The 22996-nt window shown below is 30.9% G+C and overlaps 3 protein-coding genes across 6 annotated transcripts in view; 2 read left to right on the top strand and 1 right to left on the bottom strand.

Moving 5' to 3' along the window:
* LOC127704887 (sodium- and chloride-dependent glycine transporter 1-like) overlaps positions 1-9045 on the top strand; it is a 65871-nt gene extending 56826 nt beyond the window's left edge. For all 3 annotated transcript variants that reach the window (XM_052209122.1, XM_052209121.1, XM_052209123.1), the window contains exon 16: positions 1295-9045. In XM_052209122.1, coding sequence (XP_052065082.1) covers positions 1295-1444 — 150 coding nt within the window. In that variant the 3' untranslated portion in view covers positions 1445-9045. The remainder of the gene's footprint in view (positions 1-1294) is intronic.
* Positions 9046-11583: 2538 nt separating this feature from the next.
* On the top strand, positions 11584-14705 carry LOC127704893 (complement C1q-like protein 2). The gene is made up of 3 exons (XM_052209129.1): positions 11584-11883; positions 13119-13172; positions 14264-14705. The coding sequence occupies exons 1-3, from the start codon at positions 11796-11798 to the stop codon at positions 14668-14670; spliced, it is 549 nt and encodes a 182-aa protein (XP_052065089.1). The 5' UTR covers positions 11584-11795; the 3' UTR covers positions 14671-14705.
* A 973-nt stretch (positions 14706-15678) lies between these two features.
* LOC127704886 (cysteine--tRNA ligase, cytoplasmic-like) overlaps positions 15679-22996 on the bottom strand; it is a 223621-nt gene continuing 216303 nt past the window's right edge. For both annotated transcript variants that reach the window (XM_052209120.1, XM_052209119.1), the window contains exons 20-22: positions 17594-17653; positions 16625-16708; positions 15679-15909 (exon numbers count right to left, since the gene is read on the bottom strand). In XM_052209120.1, the coding sequence (XP_052065080.1) occupies positions 15769-15909; positions 16625-16708; positions 17594-17653 (285 nt within the window). In that variant the 3' untranslated portion in view covers positions 15679-15768. The remainder of the gene's footprint in view (positions 15910-16624; positions 16709-17593; positions 17654-22996) is intronic.

Here is a 22996-nt window from a genome sequence, read left to right on the forward strand (position 1 = left end):
AAATTGTTTATTATAGTGACATGTAAATAAACATAAATTTATATACAAACCTGTATTAAGCAGTCACTCTTGGGAAGTATTGAAAGTGACCGCTCAAGAGAGGGGTGACCTTTTAAACGACAAAATAGAGTTTACTGAAGATTTAGTATCTACGTAATGTTTTCATTTGGCAGTCATCAAATTTATAGTAGATGCTTTAAAAAAAAACTTACCACAAACAAAAAGAAGAATGAAAATCATAAAATAAAAAGATGGTATAAGAAGTAAGATAAGAGAATTTAATTTTGATTCCGGGTGTTAGAACAATAAAACACAAGCTTTATTGAATTTCCAATATTTAAACATGCAAACAACATATTCAAAGCATCAAAAATACCAATTGCATAACAGCAACATTTCAAAATTTTCCATGATTAAATAAAATTCATCAAATATGAAAAACTGTTTCAGTTGTAAAATAATTTGCAAAACTGTTCCACAGTGTAGCTGTTGCAAATTAGAATAGTTTTTACTGTAACTTGAGGTTTTTACTTGAGGCACATCTAAGCTAGTATATATGAATATCAGAAAGAACATTTTGAATTTTTGATATGTAGTGAATTGTGTATTTTATTTATATTAAAAGCATAGTTCTCATTCTTCTGATCTGCATTGAAGGCATGTTAGCTATATTCAGTTGTTCCTCGTATGAACTAGTTATATCAACTTACACAAAATAGAGTGCTCTTTATTGCTTTTATCTTCTGATTTTATGAATTTTTCATTGTTCAAAAATGCCAGGCAAAAGGGCAAAAAACTTAAATTCAAAATGCTAAATATAAATGTGAAAAAAATTATTTTGTTTGTTTATTGAGTATTTAGATAAGGGCCAAATATTTTGATTTATTCAGTCACTATGATGCCTTCTTACAGATCAGACTAATATGTTTATCAAAACTCAACTAAAAATCAATATTTATTCCTTAAAGTTAGAACAGTAATATTACACGTTAGTTCAGAATTTTGAATATATAAATTTGATATGCTTTCTATATTTTAAGTGGTATTTAGTTTATAAGTATAAAACGAAGTACTAGAATAAAAGGAAACACTAAATTTATTTATTGATATAAAAGTGAAAGCCCAAAATCTGGATAAAAAAAAAAATATGGAGAACAATTTATTTTTGGTTGCTTAAATTTGAAACTAAAAATAAAACGAAAAAAACAAACCATTCTAATATAATTTGTCTAAAACATCTTTAAAGTTTCATATTCATATGAAGTTTCTAAGTATATTACATTTTGTTTTGCAGAAAATCAAATTTTTATTGAAGCCATCACCAGCTTGGGGACCTGCACATAAAGTTCCACACTTTAAAATGGAGGATGATGATGATGAAGATGATGGAGTTGTATCTAATCCAAACTTCACTATTACCAATATACGTGAAATCTCAGCTTAGTTCTGGGTCAGGGGTTTTTCTGTTTGATACAGCACCTTGTGTGTAATGCTCAATAACAAGAAAAATAAATTATTGCCTTGTTTTTATATGGCTAAGCAGCATTTATGTTCAGATATTTTCAGCCAATGTGAATGTTTCTGATTTAAGCATTAATGTCCTTATGTACATATTGTTTATGGTTAAGTCCAACCAAATATTAATACATGTATTTATAAGGTTATCAAGCTCAAGGACTTCAGCATCATGTTCAAAAGTTAATTCTTGTACATCAACAATGATAAAAAGTTTGAAGTTTTTATGTTAAAGTATTTGAATCTCATGAGGAAATATCTTATTATTGAAATGTGTTGTAAAATTTGTTATTTTTGATAGTTTTGTATCAGTTTTGAAGATTTCTCCAGGTAAAGAATCTCTGAATGATATATTTTAAAATGTTATTTTATGAACAGTTGTTAAAAGTATGTCATTTTTGAAGTCTTATTTCATTGTTAATTAAGTATTATACATGTATTATGAATGAAATTGTTGACAATTTGATTGTTTATTTGTGTTGAAAATGAATTCAGAACTATCAGCTTTAAGTAAAATTGGTCTTTATATGAGATGCGTCAGACAGAAATCGGCAGTATGCAAATGAATATCAATATATCTGTTAACTTATTTCCAGTTAAAAAAATCTCTTTGCAAAGTCTGCAACTGTTTGAAAATTGAGTCGCTACAAGAACCCTACAAAACAGACCAAAATTCATCTTTTATTTCATAATTGAATGTTCAAAAATCAATCAAAGTCTTATACATGTACGTGTATACGTGCACTTGCATAAGGTCAATTTCTATCTGACACAGCTCATTTGATGAATGTATAATATCTTGTGAGCAATTGTTTATCAAAAATCAGGATCAGAACACATAGATATGAAAATCAGCTAGATTACACATGTAGCTGGTTTTTTGTATGTTTCAACTAGCGCAATAACCAGCCAGGAAGACATGTAACCTTTCACCCTTGGACACATTATTCCTACTCAGTTCACTGATGAGCATGAGACTACGTAGACAGTTGATCCTTTCTGGAATTGCTATTATGTAATACTATCAATTTGATAATGTTTGTGATAAACTGATCAGGGTCTTACTTGACAGAGCTCTACTGTTATAGTTCAGGATGAAAAGTTGGCTAAGTTGTAGTTCATTGACATTTTGATATTTTTGTTTGGTATTTTTATGTTGTATTTTCAAACATTTTCATGTTTTTAAAAACATACCAAAGCCTTTCTTAGCATAAACAATGCAAATATTATGACAGTTGGATGTATACATAGAAACAAAGTCAGTAAACGTGTACTGTAGACTATATATAGTTTGTCATGTTGATAGCTATGATCATAACCTGAAGCATTGTAAGAATGGGATGTTATTCATCTATATTCTTCTCAAACAATTTATTTCTTTTGACTACTTTAAAAGTAATAATATAGATTCTGGACTGTAATACACCAAGAGACAATATTTATACATTTGATCACATTAATTATAAATTACTTATTACATTGGTTGCAATAAATTATCATGATTTCCCAGTGAAATAAATCGGATATAGTTCCTTTCATTTTTTACTTTATTTCAATTAAAAAGTCCATGGTCAATGTAATAAAAATAATAACTAATCCAAGAATTAAAATATCGAAAAAATATTCAACTCGTGACTGAGCAACACTGATACTTAACTCATGCCCTATGCGCGTTCGTGAATTAATGTGTTGTTCGGTCACTTGTTGAATATTTTTCTATATATTTGATTTCTTGGATTATTTATTCTATAAATATTTTATTATTTTTCAAATCTCAAACATCAATGCCTTTCAGAGTGATTGCATGATTTAAACTTTGTTCAACACCTGGGTACAGAGTTCAGACCTATTATCTTCATTTTAAATACATTGTGAAAAATGTTCATATTCTTAAAAAAATCAAATTTGTAAAATAGAATTTATCCCAAATATCCATTGATGACTATTTTTACATGTCAGATTTCTTTATGAATAGGATCACATGTTTTTAAATATTTTACACTTGTTATATTTATATTGTTATTTGTTACATATTTCAGTTTTAATAGAAAATCAGTTTTACTCTCCTTTATCTCAGTTATTAAGTCAGTATAAATCCTTTTAGTCGTTGTATCTTACCTGTAAGTCAAATTATTCATTTTGATACTTCTGAAATTTACTTTCTCTGGTTTTCTACATATAAAATGTAGGAAGATGTGTCATAATGTCTGTCTGTCTGTCATAAAATATTTCAACACAAAATATCTCCTTTGGTTACATAGAAATTGAAAGACATTTCACAGAATTGCTTTATAAGGTACAAACTAACTTATATTTTGGTTTATTGACTTGTATTGAAAGTTTTATCTGTTATTATTTAAACAAATATTTTTTTAATTTTACATATTTATTTACTTGAGATTTTCACCATAGTGCTGTAATTAAAACTAATTGAAAAGGCTATTTTAGCTGGTGCACTGTTTTCAGTTTTATTGGCAGAAATAATGTCTTTGAACAGACTATAAAATCTACAAGAATTTTACCCTTTAAATGAATTTATGGAAAAAAAAGTTGATTTCTTGTTATTTAATATCTTGTTTATATTTTTTCATATTTATTGTCAATTTTGAATAATGATTATTTTTCAATGATTGTTTAGATTTAAATTTAGAAGATCAAACTTCTAAGAATCAGGATTAAAAGTTATACTTCAGTGAGAGTGTAGTCTGTTTTACTACATCAATACGGTTTTTATCTGATGCCAAATGTAAAAATGAATTATTTAATAGCTTTTAAAATGTATGAGTTTTATGAAATGTGATTTTGATAGGGCTATGTAAGACTGTCCAAACATTGCTAGAATGAGTTTTGCTGATTTTTGTTTTAGTCCATTAATGTTTCGATAACAGATGAGAAGGAAGCAATTGTGCAGTTTAAATAAGGAATCAAGGTTTAATGTGATTTTGTTTATGATTTATTTCTTGAATTTTTAATGAAGAATATTATTCTAATTGTCATAAATAAGTGTCTATTGTCAAAGAAACAAAAATCATAATAATTTTTTTTAAAACTTTATGCAAAAAATCTAAAATAACATAAAATTATCAGACTTGAGATATTGGTAAAGGAATAACTACATTTTTTAATACTCTAAAATGTTAGTGTATTATTTAACCATCTGAAATTGATTTTTTTGGGAGTGCGATGTGCAAAAGTAGAATTAAAGTTGATTTCTGCAAGTATTCAATAGCAATTCATTTCCATGTCTCTTTAAACGCTGATTAATTTTTGTCTATTTTTAGTAATTTCTCAAGGAGCAAGTTACATAATTGAATTTAACCCAATGAATTAAGACTTTTGACTTGGAATGGTCTGAATGGTAAACAATAAAATTTTGCCAAACTTTTGGGCTTCTTAACTATGAAATCACATCTCCCACTAAATTTGAATTCTCTTGCCCAAATTAATGTAAAATTTGGGTACTTTTAGTTAAACGTTATTAAAAACCATGCTAGACATACTTTGCCATTAATCATCTAAGAACAATAATTATTTGACATATTTAATAATCAGAATGAATTATACACAATATCATGTTAAACTTATTATAAATCCAACATGCTCATAATGATCACTTATTTTATATAAATACTCTTTTTTTTTCCATAGGTATTTTCACAAACCAAGTAATCTCATTGGACATTTGAAAATTCTGAAGGATAAAGCACTGCTTGTTTCATTCCCTGGAAGTTGAATACTCACTGTATAGTAGTTCAAAACTTATATTTGATAATTGGAAACATTGATGATCCCTAATTTATAATCAGTTAAAGTACAGGAGAAAACAATCGTTTTGACATAATTAATACAATTAAACTGTTAGGGTAATCCTGATCTCTATAACCTCTGATAATGACACTGTTAGGGTAATCCTGATCTCTATAGTCCTCTGTGATAATACTGATACTGTTGATCTCAGGTTCAAAATTACTAACATCTTAAATGTACATTTCCAAACTAAAATGATCCTCGGTATAACATGCTTTTGGTTATTCTGTGACCCTTGTTTTTTTTTTTCAACTTTAGCACTCCTAGTGAAAGAGTGTGAAACTTAACCTAACAGGTTACTGATTTTGTTCAGTCTCATCAATTCAAATTTCATTTTGTTTTAACTTGAGTAGTTTTTTTCCCTTTCTTTAATATCTGTCTGCGTTTATTGTATATAGAAGGATGGCTTCATTGTTGTAAATTGACATTAATCCAGGGTTTGTTATTTGATTATATAATGCTGGTTCAAAAATCATTAATGTTTGTTTGAAAGCTGTCATACTTTTCATTTTTCAGATACTTTTGTGAGCATTTTAAAATTTGGCACGAAGAAGTGCTTTTCTTTATATGTCAGAACCAAAGAGGCATTATTCAGTTGGGATTATAATGTTCTCTGTTGTTGTTCAAGAGTCATGCTTATTGATAAAGGCTGCCAGCATTTTCGTTATAAGCAAATTCCTGGAGAATATACATACCATAATGTGCATGATCTTTTTCCAGAATACATTGTTTGAAAATTTCTTAGGTTTGACGTGTGAAATAAATGTTACTATTATGAATTAATTCATTTGTTCATCACATTTATTTATGATTTTATTTTTCAAGTCAACTTTAAGTAGAAAAGATTGTTTTGTAAATAATATAAAATGTAAATAGTTAATGATTGGTGACTGGTTTTATAGTGTAAGTAACATGTTATATTTAATTCTACCTTATATATAATTTTTTCTTCCATTTTCTGAATTGAAATTTCTCCAATATAATAAAAATGAACCTTGCTCATATGTAGCATAATACATCCAGAAATTACACAAACCGTTATTGTAGTCTTGAGATATCTAAAGAGTGGTCAAACTCTAATAACTCTCTATATAAAATGTGTATACCTTTACTTCATCTTTACTACATATATTCATTGAAAGGTACAACAAAACTTGTTGAAATTTACTTGCATCTTATTATTTAGGATACCGTAATCAATGATAATATAAATAGTTGTAGGTCATTTACAATTTTCACATCCCTGAATGACTTAATTTTAAAACTCACCTGTAGATTACAAGCAGTTATCCCCCTTTAAATCTTCTATTCTCTTGTCACCCACCTGTTTATCATCCATATATGATCATATGGATTTGCTATGACATTAGAACTAAGGCTTCTATTTGATATAACAAGTCAACACTTGAGCTTTATTTCACAATGTATGAGTGTAAATTAAGATGTTCACTTGTCCATATTTTATTATTTGTTTATGAATTTGATGTAATTTTAAATGTTTTTGTTTTTGCTTTCCATGTAGCTTATTGACATTATTTTTGCTTGTACCTTTTGTACAATTTTTAGTTAGCTTTAAAACTTGATAACCTGAAACAAAGTGATTTTATCCTATTATAATTTGGAATGGATTGTTTTACTTTATATTTTGCATAATATAATCAATGATCAAAGTTTACTTATATATTTAGTTCCTATGAATCTCATGTTAAAAGCTTTACTCGTGTGATCAAATGTTGTACAGTTTTTGTGAAGTTTGCTCAAAATAAGATCGGTATCTTTGCATATCAAACATTTTATTAGCAATCAATATACATTTATTACATATATTGTAGTCCGCATAACATGCATTTCCATAGGTGTCAAAAATATTATCTCAGCTTCGTAAGTACAATGAACACCTAGTAATCTATAGCTAAACCAAAGTAAATTAAAGAAATTTGAATTCAGTGTTTACTTTATACCAGTTTACTGTATAATTTTTATTTTGGCTAGTAACTCATAGAAATGCAAGTGAAAATAGGATGAATTCAAGATCTGTAAAATGTAATTGATAATCAATCTTGAGGCATACTTACAATATCCCTGTCTGGGTGAATGTTTTCAGCAACAGAAAATAAGTTTAGAAGGCTCTGTCTGTACTGGAACTTCCCAGTGTAATCCTTAAAAGTAAGATATAAGTGCCGATATTGCTGACTTTTTAAAAAAAAAATAGCATAAAAGTGAATCTCTATACTATGGGCAAATTATTTACTAAATCATGACCAGAAGTTTTACCTGTGCCAATTTTTCAAGGTATTATATATTAGGGGTACCAATGATGCCTAAGAATACCATTGTTAATCTAAATTAAAAACTGATCTTCTGCTTGTTAAAGTAAAGTACATGTACTTTTAAATGTCAAGTTTTTCTGTGAACAGTTTTGTTCCGAATCTAGTGCTTTGGGCTGAATCTAGTGCTACATATTACAGCTTTGTACTCAATCTCTTGCTACATATTACTGCTTTGCACTGAATCTCTTACCTTGTACCACAAGTTTTGTTGTATTTTTTTGCTACTGTGCCTTTATTTTGTTTGTTATGTACGACTTTGACTGTTGAATTGATCAAGTGCTCTCTCCTTAGTGTTGTTTGAATACCATAGTGCTCACATTTTACTATTTGTTTACAACCTAAGTGCTAAAATCAAATTTCTAAATTTATTTTACGGAATGTCTTAGTGCTACCTTTATACATAATCTTTATGATGTAATGGTTCAATCAATAAAAGAATGGGACAACCTCAATTTTTGCTGTGATACCTACTGTAGAAAGTAAAACAATGTAAGATACCAACTAATAAAGCTTTCTTTAATATCTATAAAGCATTATTTTTCTGACTGACCATATAAATACTCATTTCAATTTACCAAAACTGAATCCTAATTAATAGTTACAACTAATCACTTTTACCAAAAGCTACATTGTTGATGCATTATAAGATGTTAATTTAGAATGTGAATCTTGGGTGTTTTCTTTGTAAAGTCAAAATTAACGGGCATTTTGGTTTGAAGACTGAATATTTTTTATCACCATCATGTTACCATTGTAATCATGTGATTGAGATTTTCAACAGTTGTAAAGCATTTTCCCATAAAACAATCACATGAAAGTTAAAGGCTGATACATTTTTATTTCTTTAGAATTTCCACTGATTCATAAAACTGTATGAAGAAAAATTAATGACAAACATTTCCATAAATACAATTTGAATATTATTTTGACTGGTAAATTAAATTCCTTACATAAAACAAAATCCAAGGTTTTTGTTGCTTTTTTTTTTTTTTTTGTAACCATCAGAAATTATTTGAATATCTATAATTATATGTAGTAAAGTTAATATTAGGCTTAGATTTTTGAGTGACCTTTTTGCATACATTGAATGTTTTTAAGTATAGGGTATACATTTTATTTAATCAAATTCTTTGTTGTTTTTTTTTTTATTCAGTGTGGTTATTAAATTATACTTTGTTGTATAAAAGTGGTAAAAATGATTCTGTACAAATTAATTACATGTTGTCATTGCTTTACTGTATTACTTTTGAAATACTTATTTTTTTCCAATACAGCCTTTGGCAGCTATTTTATTGCACAAATCATATTTTCCTTGCTTTTAAATAAATGGAATTGATGAACAAACAATGAATTGCCACAAAGTGTTTCATTTTAATAAAGAATTTGCTTGAAATGTTGTTTTTTGTTTTTACATAGAGGGGTACTAAAAAATCAACCAATATTCAATCTAACAAAAAACAGGTCATATCAAAGAATTCAAGAGAACAGGACCAGTCTCATCAGAAACTTGAAGAAATCCCATCCTTAGATAGTCCTATCATTATAAAGCACAGTTAATTCAACTTTGCAATGTCTTATGAAAACAGGATAGACAGGACTGTGCAAACATCAATGAAACAGCAACCAATAAGAAAGTTGTACTGTGACCCTTATAAGTCTTACCCACCATCTATAATACAGTTCATTCAAAATTCTGACTCAATTGCAATTTGTTTTATCAAATCAAACTGTAACTGTTTGGGTTTAGTGGTAGTACTTCGCTCGTGTAAATTATAGAAAGACATGATATATTTCAAACTCTGTTTACTATACTGACTAGAGACGTTATGCATACAATAAGCATAATAATGATATGACGTTACAATACGTTACTTTAGTTACGTTAGTCTTTGACGTTAACAATAAGAGTTGCATAAGTTAGTGTCTCTGTTTTGCGGCCAATTCGTAATACTCCGGCCGCAGGAAAGTGAAAAAGAAAAAACTTAAATAAAATCGAAAATTTCAAACATTCACATTAAATTTAAATCACTTTAAAGTCCATGTAGTAAAACAAATAACTTCTTTAAAGTTCATATATAAAGAAATTAAATTTACTGAACAGTCTCTGTAAATCACAAACATGAAATTACAATGTCCATTTATCTTCCTTTGATTGACGAAATTTGGTAGCCTTTCCGATTTGCACATGTTCATTAGAAACTTCAAGTCAATGAGTATATTTGATCAATCCGACGATTAGTAAATCCGTTTTTTCCTTGATCGGTTACTATATAATTTCTGTATTTCTGGTTCCCTGCTCAGTCTACTGATAATTCTCGATGTTCTGTTCTTGGTTACGTTATAGTTCCTAGGTAGAACAGGCAAATTCTCTTTACATGGTAATTTTGATATATAGTAATTGTCGTGATATGCTATAGTTGACTCGTATGTCTTGTAGTAGTGTTCATCCTGCCTTTTTTTTTTGCCAATTTGCTTATCCTGCCTTTTTTTTCTTCAAATTTCATCCTAGCCCCCATAAAAATCAAATGGTAGCTCCCTTATTAGCACTCACAAAATGATAACATTCTAAAATTATCAGTCAGGCAGGAAAACAACATGCCATATTGAACATTTGACCATAGATAATGGTGGAATGTAAACCTTACAGACACAAGCAGTCAGAGGTGGACAAAACCCAAGTATTATCGATAGAAATCGAAACAAAGCTGTATCTATACAGTAACTTTAGCACAGTCACTAATACATATATATAACACTTATGGACACAGTGACATGTCTCAAATGCTTTACTGATTTAGACTGAATTTTTTTTCGAGATCAAGGTCTTACTAGTTACTACAAGGATAATAAAAATCTTTACATTGTCCATTATCCATAGTCCCTGAAAACAAAGTTGAAGATCAGATGAACCCTGTTATACATGTACAACTTACAATGATTATATAATACTGTGTGGGTACAAATGTTCGTAGATTGACAAAATATTTAGTTTTCGTGGATATTTGATTTCTTGGCCAAATTATCATACAAGGCATAAGAAAATTCCTGTTTCATCTATACCAACGAAATCCACAAAAATTGGTATCCCACAGATAATAATCTAATAAGAATCTACAGTATGGTGAATAAAACTCTAACATGGACAATTATTGGTGTAAGTGTACAGCATACATAACAGGGACAATTATTGGTGTAAGTGTACATCATACATAACATGGACAATTATTGGTGTAAGTGTACATCATACATAACATGGACAATTATTGGTGTAAGTGTACAGCATACATAACATGGACAATTATTGGTGTAAGTGTACAGCATACATAACATGGACAATTATTGGTGTAAGTGTACATCATACATAACATGGACAATTATTGGTGTAAGTGTACATCATACATAACATGGACAATTATTGGTGTAAGTGTACAGCATACATAACATGGACAATTATTGGTGTAAGTGTACAGCATACATAACAGGGACAATTATTGGTGTAAGTGTACATCATACATAACATGGACAATTATTGGTGTAAGTGTACAGCATACATAACATGGACAATTATTGGTGTAAGTGTACAGCATACATAACATGGACAATTATTGGTGTAAGTGTACAGCATACATAACATGGACAATTATTGGTGTAAGTGTACATCATACATAACATGGACAATTATTGGTGTAAGTGTACATCATACATAACATGGACAATTATTGGTGTAAGTGTACAGCATGCATAACATGGACAATTATTGATATAACATGGACAATTATTGATGTATGTGTACATCATACATAACATGGACAATTATTGGTGTATGTGTACATCATACATAACATGGACAATTATTGGTGTAAGTGTACATCATACTGTGATACATAACATGAAGACAATTTATTCTTGAAAAGGCAAGTTCCAACTAGTGTCAATATCAAATGAGCCTATAGTTTTTTTTATGGCATGTAAAAAGTTCTACAGTCCCAAACTCCTATTAACTTTTGGTTTATTTTGAATGCAGTATCTCATTTCATTTAAATGACCTCATGGTATCTGTTGACAGACATGCAAACCAGTAATTATGAATCCATACAGTGTAAATATAAAACGTTTCCATAACGTTCTCAATTTTCTGAACTTATGACAAGAACCAGTATGATTTATGTAGTAGTATCCATTTTTATGTTTGTGGTACAAATGAGTGTTGTTGATCCTAGAGGCTCGTGTGGTAAGTACATTATGTATGTTAAATCATTATGTCAAAAACTATTAGAATACAAAATGAAACTATATTCTTGATAGAGTTATATCTGGGCGTAATTAGGTTTTCTCATCGTGTCAAACTAACCGTTTGTCACCACAAAAATTTTAAGATGGGACAGAATCTTTTGCCAAATACTGCTAAGGTAATGGGTAATGCCTTGGGTAGAAAATTCTTAGTTACCGAAAAATTTAAAGATTTTATAAACAGTTAATTTATAAACATGACCATATCAACCATATGTCATGTCAACACAGAAGTGTTGACTACTGGGCTGGTGATGCCCTGGGGGAGTACACCTTCACCAGCAATATTGTTCTTTGATTGGAAATTATGATAACATTTTATTGTATTCTTACGCCTGAATAGGTAAATTGATTGAAGTTTTCCCTATATATTGCTTGCAAAAAGAAGCATTCTTCGTGTTAAATGCTGTATCATGTATTGTTGAATTGAGGGCTGTATGAAGACTTGTAAATGTCTCATTGGCAATCATACCACATCTTCTTATATTAATATTACTTAAATTTTTCAAGGTTTGTAAACATGTGTTGAGGTTGGTTGAAGCAACCACAATTTAAAAAAAAAGTGTAGTGTTATATTTTTTATCAGTTTTAGAAAAAATAATGATCTTAAGAAAAGCAGCATTACTCAGACATAACTGGTTACATTTTTACAAATATGAGAGTTGTGCTTTTTTAAGTGTTAGGAGACGACGATGATAAGCAAATAGAATACTTTACAGCAAAAATAAAATAAGAAGGTCAGATTTAAATGATCTAAGTCCATTAAGTGTCAAAACTGCAGATTGACAAGTGAATTGTGAAAAATATGAAGTCAACCTGTGTTTATTGGTTCAATGCATTTTGATTCAAAATGTCTCCATTTGTCATTGTTAAGGACATAACTATTACATATCAATGTGAGAATGTCAAGTTTAAGCTCAAAGTGAGTGTCATGTTTCTTAAGTGTTAAAAATTTCAAATCTCATCATTGAAGAATCCTAAAAAAATTGAGGAAACCTAAAATTGGGGTATTTTGGCCATTAGATGCATAGAACTGATGTACCATTGCAATGCCGACTGAGGGTAAGAGTAAAAGCCTCCATCCATACATAGCTGCTAACGGATAGACAATAATACCAACACATAATTAATTTAGACATGGATCACATTTAACATTTTTCCTTTTTTCAATTTTAGAGAACCAGATTTTTGACAACATGATTGACAAAATAGTGACCATGCAATGTAGAGGTAAGCTGTCATCAGTAAAATTTCATCTAGCAACCTAAAAAACTTTGAAAGCAGTTGGTTTTAGAACATTGCTGTACCATTTGGTTACGATAACATATTCAAAGATAATGTTTTTAAGGACTTTAGTTGATAAATACAGAGTCAACTGATGATTCTGTTTATCCGCATGTAGATATCGTTTTTTATATAGATTAGACCGTTGGTTTTCCTGTTTGAATGGTTTTACACTAGTAATTTTTGGAGCTCTTTATAGCTTGCTCTTCGGTGTGAGCCAAGGCTCCGTGTTGAAAACCGTACTTTGACCTATAATGGTTTACTTTAATAAATTTTGACTTGGATGGAGAGTTGTCTCATTGGCACTCATACCACATCTTCTTATACCTATATACATGAAATTCAATTGAAAGTATTTTTATAAGGGTTGAAATGCATTTTTTTATTTCTATTTTAACGTTAAAAGATCATAAAATTCCCTTTTTTCTCTGCTATATTTTAGTATAGTGATTTGTTAATATAAAATTAGGGAAATGTGGTATGAATGCCATACTATCCACACCAGAGTCTAAATGACCTAAGCAAGGAAAGGAAAGTAAGCAACTATATGTCACACCGAACAGCAATTTAAGGTAACAATATCCCTGACTTAATAATTTACCAGTTATACATAAATTACATTTATTGCAATATTAATCTCACTATAGAGATAGACAAAGCAGACAAGTTTGTAAATATACACACAGTTAGAGGGAATCCTAGGAACATCAGCGTCTAAATAAAGGAAAATATACAATTTTTTTGGTATAGAGTTTTCCATGTGAAACTGAAATATCCAAATCTAGATATATAATAGATTTATTTAAATTCAATTCCTCTGGGTAAATAATACAGATTACTCATATATTTTATATTATTATTTGATGAATTTTCAAATTATTTTAGCAGATGAAAGTTGCCTGGTGTTTTTGCACACCTTTCTGATATTAGGAAGACACATAAAGACATTATAATTTTTGTTACTAAAGTATATAAAGTATTTACTGTATATTATAAAAACATCAAAGAACATAGAAATAAAAGCATATTTCTTGCAGATGACAATACGGGAAAAGATAGACCAGCATTTACAGTGAGTCTTACAACAAAGGAGCCGACAATAACAGGAAAAGTACCTATCAAGTTTAACCATGTAATCCTAAATTGTGGAGGTGGATATGATCCCAGTACAGGATACTTCACAGTACCACAGACAGGACTCTATCATATCTCAGCTACAATCATGTCTAGAAATGGGGCTACTTTTCATGCCAGTCTTGACAAAAATGGTCAGGATATAGTGTTGATGTATGGAACAAAAATAAATGGAGACAATGAGAGTACAAACATTGTTCTAGAACTAACCAAGGGTGACAAAGTTTGTGTGAAACATTACATGTCAAGGTCAGAGGTTATTCATGGATATGGCTACTGCTACTTTTCAGGATACTACATATCAAAATAGAATTATTTCATGTAAAGAATAAAAAGCAAAATAGATACATGTTTTGTTGATATTTGCTCTCTCACATTTAGTGCATGTTTTTTTTTTTCATTTATTACATTATACCTTTATGTCATGCTGATATTTGACCTTCATAGATGAACTATTGGAGTTTGTATTTGAATTCGGCTCAATAAAGTCATGATGACAATTTTCTTGTTCACAACATATTCCTTTATTCCTAAGTATAGAAATAAGGAAATGTGATAAGATTGCCATTTAGACAAGTATCCACCAGAGTTCAAATGTAGTGCAATAATAGGTGACTGTACTGCCTTAAACAATGATTAAACCAATACCTTATAGTCGGCTATAAAAAGCCCCAATATGAAGAATTCAAATGAGAAAAAGGCCTCATTCATAAAAAACAATTTATGAAAAACATATATGACAAGACATGAACCAAAGACTACCACCGAACTACCTGCTCCTGACTTGGTACAGGCACTTATAAAGAATGTGGCGGAGTTAAACATGTTTGTGAGTGCCAAACCCTCCCATAATCTAGTGGTTGTTAAGTAGGAAAACCATTCACAATTAAATTTGTAATCTTCTCCATCTTGTTTAAGGCATGGTGGTCCTGTCTTTATACATGTACAGCATAAATTGAGGTTCTTCATCATAAGCTTCAGGATAATAAGCAGAAATGTTAGATTTGTTTTCTTGTTACTTTGCTGTTTGGTGGGTATCAACCAACCAATTAATCCTTTTCTTCAATTGTTGTGTGTAAAACTTTTAGTTTATTATCATACAAAAATAAAGTTTATTTGGATTCCTGAAGTAAAGAAAAAATTTCACTGCAACTGAATACGGTCAAGGGTCAACTTTTTTTACGCAGACCTATGCACTGAAACCTCACCTCTTTACTCTTAAATAATCCAGTTATTGTTAATTCTATATCTGTGAAGACTTTTGATTTATTTGCAGTGTACAACAATCACAAGAAAACTTACATAATTACAGACAAAATATTGTTTACGACTACATTTAATAAATAAGTGATAAAACAACATCAGATCAGAGTCCAGCCCGCGAGGCTTGCCCGCGAGGCTTGTAATATTACTGTCCATCACCATCTCCTGGTTTTTGTGTAGCCATTAGTTTATTATACTTCTTCTCCTGCGTTTCATATTGTTTGGTCAATTTCTTGAGAGCAGATTTGGTTAATTCATTACCTTCAGCATCATGTGTTGGTATACCCTGAAAATAGATATCATTCTATGTAATTAACCTAATTGGTTCTGTGTTGTGGTAAAGGTATTTCCCTGGGAAAGATTTGTATTAGGAATTGGGAGGCATTTTCATTCAAATTGTATGGCTGCTGGTTATTCTATAAATCCACCTGAAAATGTACAGGAATGATAGGATATCTATAATACTAAGTCAGGGCACCAGCATATTATAAATGGAAATGCAATTGACTCCTCCAAAAATATCATTTCCGTCAAGTAATAACCACACTTTACAACAATGTATTGCAATTTTGATGAATTCCATAATGATTTGCATATGAGCCACTATACAGGGGCACCCAATCTTTCTCAAACTTAAATGCTATTTTAAAAAGACTATAATCCAAATACATGCATTAGGTAGAGATGAAGTAATATCAAGGAGCAGTTTCAGAGGATCTGAAGTTAAGAGAAATTGTTGTGGAGATGCAGGACTATGAATAGTTTTCCATGTGTGTCTATACTTTGCTATGCTGGTGACTCAACACATATGTTTGTTGGGATTTAAAAAAAGATCTTTTAAGCAACATGTTTTAACCGTCTAAGAAGGAATTTAATTTAATATCTTGAATAAATTCTGTAAAATAGTTTATTTTAAATGAATATTGGTAAAGTTGATTTTTCCTTTAAAAAAAAGTCTCAAATATAAATTTGCCACTGGTAAGTTTAAGACATATAATTACCCTTTCATCAAACTTTGAATATTTATCTGTCTCTTTTTTGAAGAGTTCCCATGGTGGTATTCTGTCCAAAGCTTCTTTTGCTGCCTAGAATATAAATATTACATCAAATGATTATTGATTGATTGATGGATTGGTGTTTAACACCACTTTCAGCACTATTGTGCTATGTCCTGGTGTCCTTTTTTATTGGTGGAGGAAGATGGAGTGTCCAGAGAGAATCACTAACTTCGGTTGGAAAAATGACAATCCTAGTCAATTAAAATTGGAGTCAAGCGCACCTGCCATGTGGGGGATTCAAACTCACAACCTCAATGTTGACAGGATAGTGATACAGTAGTTTGACTACACAGACCACTCGGCCACCTAAGTCCCTCATCAGATGATTAAGGGACAAGTCAACCTTGGATAAAAATTGTTCTGAGACAACTTGGACACTTATGAGACAACTAATTGACATCTATAAGGACAATTTATGTCTACGTAGATTAACATGACTGTGATGCTAGATCTACTACAAAGAGCCAGGGTCCCTGATTCCCACTCCCCTCACCGCTTCCCCTCTTTTTCCCCCCACCCTTACTCCCAGACGAAAATCAGCCAAAAATATTTTCCCTAAATATCCCCATTTTTACTCCCCTCTTCCCTGGCCTCAGACTACCACTTCCCTCCCCCACTCCCACTTCATGCCCCCTCATTATCATGTTCTTTACCCCTGTCCATTCCCTCTACAAAGGTTAACATCACTTTAATGAAAAAAGTCCTATTTTGATCCTATTTCATTGGTTTTCAGGACCAGAAACATATAGAGCATAAGTCTACAAAATAAGATCTTGTAACATTATGTTTGTTATAACAATTACATATCTGACTTTAATATTTAAAATATCCAATTTTGTTTCCTTTAACAATTACATATCTGACTTTAATATTTAAAATATCCAATTTTGTTTCCTTTGTGATTAAACTGACCTTCACAGCCTCTTGATCTTTTTTCTTTTTCTCTTTCTCTTGTTTCCTCTGCTCTTCAAACTAGAAATAAAAAACAGGAAAAAAAAGATATAAAACTTTAAGTTCAAAATATTTATCATCATATTGTATAAAACTCTTAAGTTTACAGCTATCTATCATAGTTTAGTCAAATCATCATTAGGGCAATAACTTCAATAAAGAGTGGACTGACAATTTCGGCCATATTGACTTATTTGTAGATCTTGTCCTGCTGATCATTTTTGCTCATACAATTTTCTTTCTATCTATTATAGTTTTCAAGATAATAGGCAAAAAGGAAACTAGATGTGTCGCTCACCTTGGTCTATGTACATATTCAACAAAGGACACTTTCCAACATTGTAGACGAGAATAGAATTCATGACAAAAATCTCTGTTTTGTTGATCATGTATTGCTGATCATTTAGTCTGTTTAGATTCTCTCTATCTTCTTTAGTTTTTGCTCAAAACACAAAAGAGGGTAAAAAAAATCCTCAATTAAGGGCAATCACTCCTATAAAGAGTGACAGTCTACTAACTATATCGGCAAAATTTGACTTGTTAGTAGATCTTGAATTGCTGATCATTTTTGTGATTTAAAGTGTCTATTCATCTATTATAATTTTTATCATATAAGATAAAACGCAAAAATAATGGTGAAAATTGTTATTAAAGGGCAATTACTCCAATAAGGAGTCGTCTGATGATTTCCTCCATTTGTCTTAATTGTAGATCTTGTCTTGCTGATCATTTTTGCTTATTTAAGGTTCTATCTATCTATTATAATTTTTAAGATATAAGGCAATAAACTGCTTCGCCGAGCGCAGCTGGATACGACCGCAGAGGTCCAACCCTGAACAGTTTGGACAAAAATGGACACAATATTCAAGCTTGATACAGGTCTGAATTTTGATTGTAATTAAATATTTGACACATTATAGGTTTCTGACACAGAATAAATGTAGTCAAAGAACTTGAAATTGGTTATATGATTTGAATTTATATTCAATTGAAGATTTCTTGCTGTTGTGCAATACACTGTGCTGTTGCGCAATACTTAATAAACTGTTTTCAGATTATATACAAAGAATTAGCAAAATAAATTGTTTTCTTTGGAAAATTGACTATTTTTTAAATCTTGAGGGAAAAAAATTGACACCCCTCCCCCCCGAAAAAATTTACCCATCCCCCCCCTCCCTTTCCAAAAAAAATTATTTTGAAGAAAATTTTCTTTTTAATTTCTTAAATCTTGAGGGAAAAAAATTGCCCCCCCCCTCCCCTCTCCAAAAAAAATAACATTTGAAGAAATTTTCTTTTTGTAAAATGTAGTACAATTTAAGAGACATCCATACAATTAAACACAAGTTATTGTCTGAAAACTAGAAAAATGATTGTTTGAGACCCTTTTTGGCCCTTAATTCCTGGAAGGCTTGGGCATTGAACCTTGTGATACAATTTCAGAGCAATCAAAATACTTTTACACAAGTTATTGTCCTGAAACTAGAAATATGCGTTTTGGGCCCCTTTTTGGGCCCTAATTCCTAAACAGTTGGGACCATCACCCCCAAAAACAATTCCAACCTTCCTTTTGTGGAATTGAACCTTTTGCTTAAATTTCATAGAGAACCATACACTTAAACTAAAGTTATTGTCCAGAAACCAAATGTCATGGGACAACAACGACGACGTGATAGCAATATACGACCCCAAAATTTTTTTGTAGTCGTATAAAAACGCAAAAACTTGGTAAAAATTGTCATCAAAGGGCAATAACTCTGATAAGGAGTTGACTGACGATTTTTGCAATATAAAATTTCTCTCTACCTATTATAGTTTTCAAGATAATACGCAATAAAATGCTTCGCTGAGCGCAGCTTGATACGACCGCAGAGGTCGAACCCTGAACAGTTGGGGCAAGTATGGACACAACATTTAAGCTTGATACAGCTCTGAATTTGGATTGTGATTAAATATTTGACACAGCATAGGTTTCTGACACAGAAAGAATGTGGTCTAAGAACTTCAATTTTTTTAATTTACCTATTATGGTCCAATGTCCAAAATCAAAATACATGGTTAGATTCAGCATATCAAAGAACCCCATATATTCAATTTTTGTAGAAATCAAACAAAGTTTAATTTTGGACCCCAACTTGGACAAACTTGTAAACTGGTCCCATAATCAAAAATATCAAAGTACCCCAAGAATTCAATTTCTGTTAAAATCAAACTAAGTTTAATTTTGGACCCTTTGGACCTTAATGTAGACCAATTTAAAAAACGGGACCCAAAATTAAAAATCTAAAAACACGGTTAGATTTGGCATATCAAAGAACCCCAATAATTCAATTTTTGATGAAATCAAACAAAGTTTAATTTTGGACCCTTTTGACCTGAATATGAACCAATTTGATAGCGGGCCCTCAAAATAAAAAATCTAAATACATGGTAAGATTCAGCATATCAAAGAACCCCATATATTCAATTTTTGTTGAAATCAAACAAAGTTTAATTTTGGACCCAAATTTGGACCAACTTGAAAACTGGTCCCATAATCAAAAATCTAAACACATGTTTAGATTCAGCATATCAAAGAACCCCAAAAATTCAATTTTTGTTAAAATCAAACTAAGTTTAATTTTGGACCCTTTGGACCTTAATGTAGACCAATTTAAAAAACGGGACCCAAAATTAAAAATCTAAATACACGGTTAGATTTGGCATATCAAAGAACCCCAATAATTCAATTTTTGATGAAATCAAACAAAGTTAAAATTTGGACCCTTTGGACCTCAATGTGGACCAATTTAAAAACGGGGCCCAAAATCCAAACACTTAATACACGGTTAGATTCAGCATATTAAAGAACCCCAAGAATTCAAGAATAAAACCCCATTGAAATTGATCAAGAAATAAGCAATTTATACGAAGTATCTTCTTTTGCACAATACTGTGCAATTGAATATTTCTTGCTATTGTGCAATACTGTACAATTGACAATTTCTTGCTATTGCGCAATATTGTGCTATTGGATATTTCTTGCTATTGCGCAATACTGTGCAATTGAAGATTTCTTGCTATTGCGCAATACTGTGCAATTGAAGATTTCTTGCAATTGTGCAATACTGTGCAATTGAAAATTTCTTGCTATTGCACAATACTTATTATATAATAATTTACACATCCTGTTTGGTGTGTATCTCCTACCATATCATTATTATTTGCTTTTAAATATTAATCAGAAATAACCAACTTAAAATGGAAAATTTTAAAAGAAAAAAAAAAGGAAAAAAAGAAAAAAAAAGAAAGAAAAAAAATCCCCCCCCCCCCAATTTTTGGAACCCCCTTATGATTCATCACCCCCAAACTCAATCCCAGCCTTCCCTTGTGGTATGGTACCTTGCAGTACAATTTCACAGAGATCCATACACTTGAACACAAGTTATTGTCTGGAAACTAGAAAAATGCTTATTTTTGGCCCCTTTTTGGCCCCCTATTCCTAAACGTTTCGGGCAATTACCCACAAACTCAATTCCAGCTTTCCCTTTGTGATATGGAACCTTGTAGTACAATTTCAGAAATATCCAAACACTTACACACAAGTTATTGTCATGAAACTAGAAAAATGCTTGTTTTTTGCCCCTTTTTTGGCCCCTAATTCCTAAAATTTTGAGGCAATTACCCCCAAAATCAATTACAGCCTCCCTTTGTGATATGGAACCTTGAGGTACAATGTCAGAGAGATCCATACACTTACACACAAGTTATTGTCTGGAAGTTACAAAAATGCTTATTTTTGGCCCCTTTTTGGCCCCTAATTCCTTAACTGTTGGTACCATAACCCCCAAAATCAATCCCAACCTTCCTTTCGTGGTATTGAACCTTATGGTAAAATTTCATGGAGATCCATTCACTTAAACTAAAGTTAGAGTGCGAAAACCAATGTGTCTTCGGACGACGCCGGACGACGCCAGACGACGACGACGCCAACGTCATACCAATATACGACCAAAAAATTTTCAATTTTTGCGGTCGTATAAAAATGAAACCAGAGGCTCTAAAGAGCCTGTTTCGCTCACATTGGTCTATGTGCATATTCAACAAAGGACACTCTGCAACATTGTTGATGAAAATAGAATTCATGACAAAAATCTCTGTTTTGATGATCTTGTATTGCTGATCATTTATTCTGTATACTTTCTATCTATCTTCTTTAGCTTTTGCTCAAAACACAAAAGAGGGTAAAAAAATCCTCATTTAAGGGCAATCACTCCTATAAAGAGTGACAGTCTACTAGCTTTATCAGCGAAATTTGTCTTGTTAGTAGATCTTGACTTTCTGATCATTTTTGTGATTTAAAGTGTCATATATCATATAAGACAAAACGCGAAAAAAAATTTAAGAGAAAAATCTTCATTAAAGGGCAATAACTCCAATAAGGAGTCGTTGGACGATTTCCTCCATGTTATCTTAATTGTAGGTACCAGTCTTGTATTACAACTCCAGTTTCTGGTGCATGTCAAAACATGGAGGGAAATAAAATAGTCCATTTTTTCTGAATTTTTTTCTGGACTCAATTTTTTTCTGTTTGATTAAAAGTTTATGCTGAATTGAAACATATATATAGATTTAAAAAAAATCTTGCATCTTTTTGGGGATATCAATCCAGGAAAGTGGAAGGATATCATGTTTACTGGAAGTGGTGCGGCCTAGTAAAAACAGCAAACAGAAAGTAGAAAAAAACAGTTTTGACTTCAGGGTTACATAACATTTTATTCCTTGTGGCATGACCCACTTTTTTTTCGATTAAATCACAATTTCACATTTGTGCATACATGATATGAACATGAAAAAAATGTTCTATGTAGCATTTTTTATTTTTTTTATTTTCAAAGATCAGCTGTTTTGCATGTAAGCCCCCAGTAGTTTCAGAGGAGAAGATTTTTCGAAAAATTAACAGATGACGACAAACGCCAAGTGATGAGAAAAGCTCACTTGGCCCTTTGGGCCAGGTGAGCTAAAAAAGGATTAACTTCATCATTTAAGGGCAATGATATAAATGAACAGTAGGTAGATCTCAACATTATGAACATTTCTGCCCATGTTAAATTTTCCGTATCCATAGCAGTTTTTAAGATAATAGACAAAACTTGTATTTTACCCTCATGATCAATTTTTAGACATGTCGGCCATGATGGTTGGCAGGTGGGATCATATGACAATTTTTTAAAACTAGATACCCCAATAATTATGACCAAGTTTGGTTGCAATGTGTCCAGCAGTTTCAGAGGAGAAGACTTTTATAAAAGTTAACGCATGACAGCAACAACGACAGACGATGGACGCCAATTAATTAGAAAAGCACACACTGGCCCTTTAGGCCAT

The sequence above is a fragment of the Mytilus californianus genome, unplaced genomic scaffold, assembly GCF_021869535.1.
Source record: "Mytilus californianus isolate M0D057914Y unplaced genomic scaffold, xbMytCali1.0.p SCAF_6, whole genome shotgun sequence".
Lineage (NCBI taxonomy): Eukaryota > Metazoa > Mollusca > Bivalvia > Mytilida > Mytilidae > Mytilus > Mytilus californianus.

What these genes read in the sequence shown, in the direction of transcription:
- LOC127704893 (XM_052209129.1), top strand. Translation starts at nt 11,796, where the DNA reads ATGACAAGAACCAGTATGATTTATGTAGTAGTATCCATTTTTATGTTT. An exon ending in TGATCCTAGAGGCTCGTGTG is followed by an intron (nt 11,884 to 13,118) that starts GTAAGTACATTA and finishes TTTCAATTTTAG; the next exon opens with AGAACCAGATTTTTGACAAC. An exon ending in AGTGACCATGCAATGTAGAG is followed by an intron (nt 13,173 to 14,263) that starts GTAAGCTGTCAT and finishes TATTTCTTGCAG; the next exon opens with ATGACAATACGGGAAAAGAT.